Source organism: Camelus ferus, chromosome 27, assembly GCF_009834535.1.
Source record: "Camelus ferus isolate YT-003-E chromosome 27, BCGSAC_Cfer_1.0, whole genome shotgun sequence".
Classification (NCBI taxonomy): Eukaryota; Metazoa; Chordata; class Mammalia; order Artiodactyla; family Camelidae; genus Camelus; species Camelus ferus.
The window spans coordinates 2,616,303-2,622,958 of NC_045722.1; the positions used below are offsets into that span (position 1 = coordinate 2,616,303).

Below are 6,656 nucleotides of genomic sequence, written 5' to 3' on the forward strand. Positions count from 1 at the left end.
TTTATAGCACAGCTGGGGATCCAAGTCACCCGCCAACAGATAAGCCCAAATGGGAGTTGAATAAAATGGCAGTGAACTCAGAGAACTGGATCCATCATCCCTAAGGTCAGAGTAGAGAGGTCTCAGCTTCACGGTTAAAGCAAGCATAGAGGCTGCCGTCCCACCTCACGCCTGCCGTCGGCAGTAAGCAGCGGCCACCTCCGCGGCCGCCCTGGCGCCGCGGCCCGGGCGCTCAGGCCGCCTCCCTGTGTCGTCCCCCCCCCCCCCCCCCCCGCCGCAGACGAGAACTGCAGGGACCGGTACTACAACTGCAACGTGGTGGTCCAGGCGAGGCTCTGCGTCTACAACTACTACACGGCCGCCTGCTGCGCCTCCTGCACGCGCGTGGCCAGCAGGCGCTCGGGCTTCCTGGGGAGCAGATAACCCGCCGCGTCGCATCGGCTGGCGGGTCCGGAGCCTGCGAGCAGGGGTGCCGGCTGCCCGCCGCCCCGCCAGGGGGCGCCCTGGCCTGTGGCGCTGCCGGCCGCCTAAGTCACCGCCCCGCCTTCGTAACGTGTGCACTCGGTGCCCGGGAGCAAGGCCACCGGTATCCTTTGAGCATCGCCGTAAGCTGATGACCCCGCCTCCAGGACCCCGGCACCTGCGCTGTCTGCAAACCACGCGTGGGTGGGGGCTGGGGGGGTGAGTGTACGCGCGGGCAACCCCCGTCCCGAGTGAGTCGGCAGCCGGGCCCTGCCTGGGCGCTGCTTCATCCCGGCTGCGCCCGGCCTTTCCAGCCCCGGCGCCCCTTGGAGAGTCAGAGGAGACGGCACCACCCCCCCACCCCACCCCCGCAGAGCCTCGCTGCCGCAGAGCCTTGCTGATGCGCCCGCACCCCCGTTACCTCGCCCCCGGCTGTGCCTGTTTTCATTCTCACAGACAGCAGGCTCTTCTCCTGCCTACGACACAGATATCTCATGCCAGTATAGCGCTTTATTGTTTCGAGGTGTATTCAGAGGTATTAGCTCGTTAGCGGCTCGCAACACCCCAGAAGGGGAGGCGGGGAGTGAATGATTGTCCTCATTTTACTAACAAGGAAACCGAGACTGAGCTTAGGTAGCTGACCTGCCGTATCAGGTGGTAACTGACCTGGTCACCAGCAGAGCTGAGTCCCGACCCCAGTCGTCTGACCACAAAACCCTCACCCCCAGGCCTGCCCAGAAGTCTTAGGTCTGCAGGAAGTAGCTTCATTGCAGACCAAGAAGCCAAGAAGTTTCCCCATCAGCAAACAAAGCCCAGACCTTTGAGTTCTCTCTTCTGGCCAAAGGTCAAGTCTTTGTCCCTTGTGCTCCGTTGTTCCAGGAGTCTATTTCTTTTTATCCCTTCCCCTGCAAAGTCACAGCCCTGGTTACAGGACTCTGCATGTCTTCTTAAACCCCATCCTTAATGGAACTATGCCATGAGACAAGAAAGCCATAGGGGTAACAGGGTGACTGAAATTCTGATTCCTCTCCCCAGCGATATGTGCTGCCCATGGAATCCCCCATCAGGGCCCTTGTGACTGTTCATCTCCCGGAGCTGACTTCCAGAGCGCACAGCTCTGTGCCCTGGGCTCTGGCCCTGTCCTCAGCCACCTTTCCTGGGCCATATACCACATATTGCCCAGCAGAAAGTCTAACCAACCCATCCCAACAAAAGCCCTAGATATTTATGTTAGAAAGAGGCTCCCTTGGGTCCTTCTGGTTTGATTTGCGGATTTCTCTCTGTGACTTTGCATCCCTCCGTGCCTCCATGACTCATAACCCATTTCCCCTCCCAGACCGAAGCACTGAGATCTCTATTAATGCAGCCAGCCTGGGAGAAGGGGCTGTGAACAACTCTGCCATGGCTGTAGCGGCAGTTTTCCCTGATTGACTTCAACTCACTCTGTAGTGCCAGAGGCCTCGGGCTGGAAGGAGAAAGTGCATATCAAAAGATAAGCTTCTGAAAAATCAATTAACAAGAAGGAGAAGAAGAGGGTGGGGAAAATATGTATGTGTGTTCTTACACCCTCTAAGGAAAATATCAGGCTAAACAAATTGGAAGCTTAGAGAAAATTTATCTTACTTAGAACTACGATTCTGGGCATTTGCTCTGAAATTCGTAGCAACCGAGTTTCTCTCATGAGCCCTTTAACCCAAAACTCTGCTAATTTGATGATGACTTAGCTTCAGGAAGCAGTACCACCAGCTCAGTCTGACACACTCTGTTAGGGTCCCACGACCCTTGGACTTTCAGCAATTCTACATGGCTTTTCTGCAGGTGTCCTTCTCTTCCTGGAGAGCCCCAGCCACCATTTCCCCAAAGCACCCCCATCTCTCCTGATTCTTAATGTAACTCGTGCAATAAGCCATAGGGCAGAGGCCCAGATTCCCGTGCCCACCAAGCAAAAACAGACCAGAGAAGCCAAGCGAGTAGGTGATTTCCGTCCAGTGCCCACTGCCCCGCTCTCTCCACCTGCTTTTGCGTCTTGTCCCAGGGGAGCATTTCCTTGGCGTAGCCGCCCTCCGATCTTGCTGAACAAGCCCATCGTTCAAAGGATTCCTTGGAGGAGCCTTTCTCCACCTGCTGGGGGGCAGAGCAAGACCAACGGGTGGAAAAGCAGAAGGGCTGGTTTCAGCTCAGATGAAGGGAAGGCCTTCTAGCCGCCCAGGCTGCCCCGCACATACCGAAGGGGCTCTCCAGCCTAGAAGGGATTCTCCGTCACGTGGGAGGGGGCACGCCAGGTCCTCCTGACTCGGGGCCCCCACAGCTGGCTGGGGCAGTGATGGCTTCGTCTCTTTGCTGCCCAGCAGTGTCCTCTGGCTCCCAGATGGCACCTAACAATTCTTTAAAAGGGCAGTGGTCCTCCAGGAGAATGGCCATCCTGCCAGGTGTAGAACTGGGTGGAAGCAAATGGGTCAATCCCGTGTCTTTAGGAGAAAAAAGTACAGAAAATAGGGGTCTTTTTTCTTTCGCAGCAAACAGTTGAGCTAGTCTTGGAATTCATTTATCTCTGGAAAGGTTATAAATGACTAGATTAGGGCTTTTATCAACTTGCCTTGGAAATCCAGTTTTTACTAATTTCCTTGTTTCTTGCATCAATGTCTAAATGCCTCTGTTCTCAGCACAACGCACATGATAAGGTCAGTGAGTGTGTCCAGTGACGATGCTCCTGGGGAGGGAGTCTGGGGAGAGCGCCCTTCTGATGGCTTCCTCCCTCCTTGGCCCCCATTCTCTCACCCTCTTCTCTGTGACCCCCCATCTCCTTTTCAGTCCTCTGCCGGCTCCCTTAATTGGTCACAATACAGAATTGAGATTTACATTTTAATATAGCTTTTTTTTTTCTGTGTCCCGAATTGCCTCATTCCCTGCTCTGAACTTTTAAATAAGATAAATTAAAGCTGTTCTATGTTTTTCTCACAAAAAAATCAACAAAACACTAAAACAGAAGTAGTTTGGTTTTTAGTAGGAAAAGGAAACAGTGCCCCTTTGCAGCCAACGCAAAGGCCATTCAGTGCAGCTCATCCTTCCCATCCTCCCGTTGACTCACATTTCTCCCTCTAGAAACGGAACAAATACGTTAAGAAATACGTTAAGCCCAAAAAATAGAAAGAAAAAAAAAAGCTTGTAAACCCGGCCACTGGGTGGAGTCAGTTCAGCTCATTAGAAGTGTGTTTGGTGCCCCTGCTGGCAAGCTGGTGGGGGACCCAGAAGCACACAGTCTGTCCCTGCCGTGGAGTTGCTGCAAGACAGAGGCGCTCAGAACTGTCCCCTGCTGTCCCTTTGCCTTACTTCTCTGGTCCAGGGTTCTCAGAGCTTGTGTCATTTCCTTACCCTCAAAGTGCTCAGCATTCAACACTCTTTCCTTTAAAAAGGGCAGCCTTCCCGCGGGATGGAAACGGGGGACACTAGCTTCATTTCTTTCCATCAAGCTGCGTGGCAGAGAGAGAAGCCCAGATGTTACTAGTAGCTTTCTGAACCAGTGGCTCTCTTCTTCTTTAATATAGCCATCTTCGAATTTAAATACCAGTTTTCTGATAGAGAAGACATACATGTAAGTGGTAAAAGGAAACACAGCTTCCCTTAAAACAGGCTGAATAATCAAACCCGAAGAAACCCCTATCGGCCGGGCAGGTGGAGGCCCACGCGTTGATCATTGCATAGGGAACATTTTGAATGTGGCTTAATAGGAAATCAAACACCTTCCTGGTGAATGTGGTGGATGCCAGGAAGTTGGAGAGAGAACATCTTGAGTGACAGTTTCTAGAACCACAAAGGAATGGGAGACAGGAACAAAACCTGGATCTTAGAAGTTCGCCAGGAAGCAACGTGAAGTCCCACCTTTGGATTTAAAAATGTACATACATACAGGTACAAGGTGGGGGAGGTAGAAGAGTTTCAGCTGACTAAACTCAGTGTGGGTCAAGAAAGTAGGGTGGAACTACCCCCAAAAAACCACAATAAACAACAACAAGAACACAAGACATTTAGGCTGCACGAGGAGAAGGCGCTGGTGAGCCGTGCTGGCAGTGGTCGGACACTTTAGGAAGAATATTGATAACAGGTGACATTCAGATGAGCGTGCCCGACCCTGACGAGCGGTGGGAGGACCAGCGGAAAGGGCTCCGTGAAGGCAGTCCGCCTTGGGGTGGCGCCCTGCGCGCCGTCCGAGGCCCAGGAGGGGAACGTGCAGGGAGGCAGATTTTAGCTCTTGCGGGAGAACCGCCTTTCTGCAAGTGAGAGGTTCGGAAGGCAGAGGGCTCTGTGGGTGGTCCCTGGAGGACTCAGCAGAGGCCAAATGGCCGTTTGTCGTGGACGCTGAAGGGCAGGTTCCAGCACCCAGGTGGGGCAACACAACTCTTACGGTTCTTTCCAAGTCTGGGCTTTGGCGACTCTAAGTAGGACAGCTTTGAGTGACTCGCCTGCTCTGGGATGGCCCGTACATGGCACGTGTGCTTCCCGTTGCTATGACTACCGCCTTGAGCCCAGCGTTGCTCCCCACCCCCAGACCTGACCGTGGCCTCGGCCCTCAGAGACCCACTAGCAAATTGGCCAGGGCTGCCCCATCTGGTCCTGCTTCATAAGTGAGTAACCAGATGTCCCGATGGCTAGTTCCCTGCCCAGGGTCCCACACCTTGATGGGGACAGAGCCTCAACCAGACTAGGACCCTCTTTGCTTTCCCGCACTTCTGCTGGAGCGAAGTCACCCCCTCCGCTGTGAACCATCCCGCACTCCTGGTTCCTTCTATTCAGTGGGTATCAGTGGGAGACCGCCATCGTGCTGCGGAGTAGTGACCCCCACAGGGTGGGAGCCTCCAGCCAGCTTTCTCAGCATCTTCCAGACACTGAGTCCTTTGCCTCAGTGAGAGGAAAGCCATTCTGTTACCCAAACCTAATTTCCACTTGCCTTGACCCCCCTAGATCCCCACCATTCAGTTTGATGGAAGGATATACTTTGTTATAACTTATTATTTTGTTCTTTGTAAATACAAGATGTTTATAGGAAATGTGTATTCTGAACTCTGCAGGCCAAATGAGTCACTACCCCAAAATAGTTCTATTATTTAGAATATGTTAATTTTAAAGGGACCTAATAGGTATTTATTTGCATATTCGATCCACCCTTGTGTAAAATCATGGGATCCTACTAACCCAGCTTCCTGGAAAGTTGCTGCACGCAATGTCCTGTTCTAAGTCCGTAGTTACGATTCAGTATACTGACTGGCCAAATTCCTTGGGTTTCAAGTTTAAATATAAATTACTCTGCTTTTTGACGCGTTCAGGGGCTTTTACGCCTGGCGTTGTACCTGAAACAGGTCTGTCTGGATGCCACGTTTCCACCTTAAATATCACATTTGCTCATATAATCTGCCCTCTCCTCACACCCCCCCCAACACACACACACACATTTGGAGGAGGAACCAGGCAAGTCTTTTTCGGCCTTTCTCTTTGTCCTGCCTCATTTGCTAGAATCACCCGCGGTAAGTTGCTGGGAGGCTGAGCTGGGACGGAGGCAGGGTCCCCTGGGATGGGAGGCAGTCCCTGCTGTGACCACGCCTCCAGGGTCCCCGGATGGCGACTGCTGGCTGGGAGCTCTGAGTGGTCCTGTCACCTGCACAGTCAGGAGCGAGGAACCCCCGGCATGCTCTCCGCCTGCCCCGTGTCACCCCTGTGGTGTCAGTTACTGCTCAAGGAGGTGGAGGGCAGAGGGCACATTATATGAGTGAATGAAGTCTGTTTTCTCTTCAGCAAAAATGACAACTATTTTTGTGTATGACTAATTTATTTTTATTATTGTAAAAATACAATAAACTGGTTTTAAAAACTCAGCTTTGTGGACACGTTGGTGCTTTCTCAGGCCTCATTCTGTTTCTGCTCACGTTGCTTCACACAGCCGAGCCCTTTAGCGATCAGTTGGCCTGTGGGGCTCTGGGGGTGGCCGGGACACTCAGACAGCTGGGAACACAGGACATCACATGCTGGCTTCCACTGAGCCTCAGCCTTGGCTGAGGAGCTTAAGAGAAGACACTCAGGTATGTGCACTTTTACAGGATTTCATGTTTTTTACAGGACTGCACTTTTACAGGTATTTCTTTAAACCTCCCCCGGGGCAGGGAGGGCTGGGACCCGCCTGCTGACTCACTGAGACTCTGGCT

The 6,656-nt window shown here is 52.8% G+C and overlaps 1 protein-coding gene across 1 annotated transcript in view; it reads left to right on the forward strand.

Annotated features, from left to right (window-relative positions):
* THSD4 (thrombospondin type 1 domain containing 4) overlaps positions 1–6,329 on the forward strand; it is a 485,342-nt gene extending 479,013 nt beyond the window's left edge. Inside the window, 1 exon segment of the mRNA XM_032469213.1 lies at positions 281–6,329. Within this exon segment, the coding sequence (XP_032325104.1) occupies positions 281–423 (143 nt within the window). The 3' untranslated portion in view covers positions 424–6,329.
* The last annotated feature ends 327 nt before the right edge of the window (positions 6,330–6,656 follow it).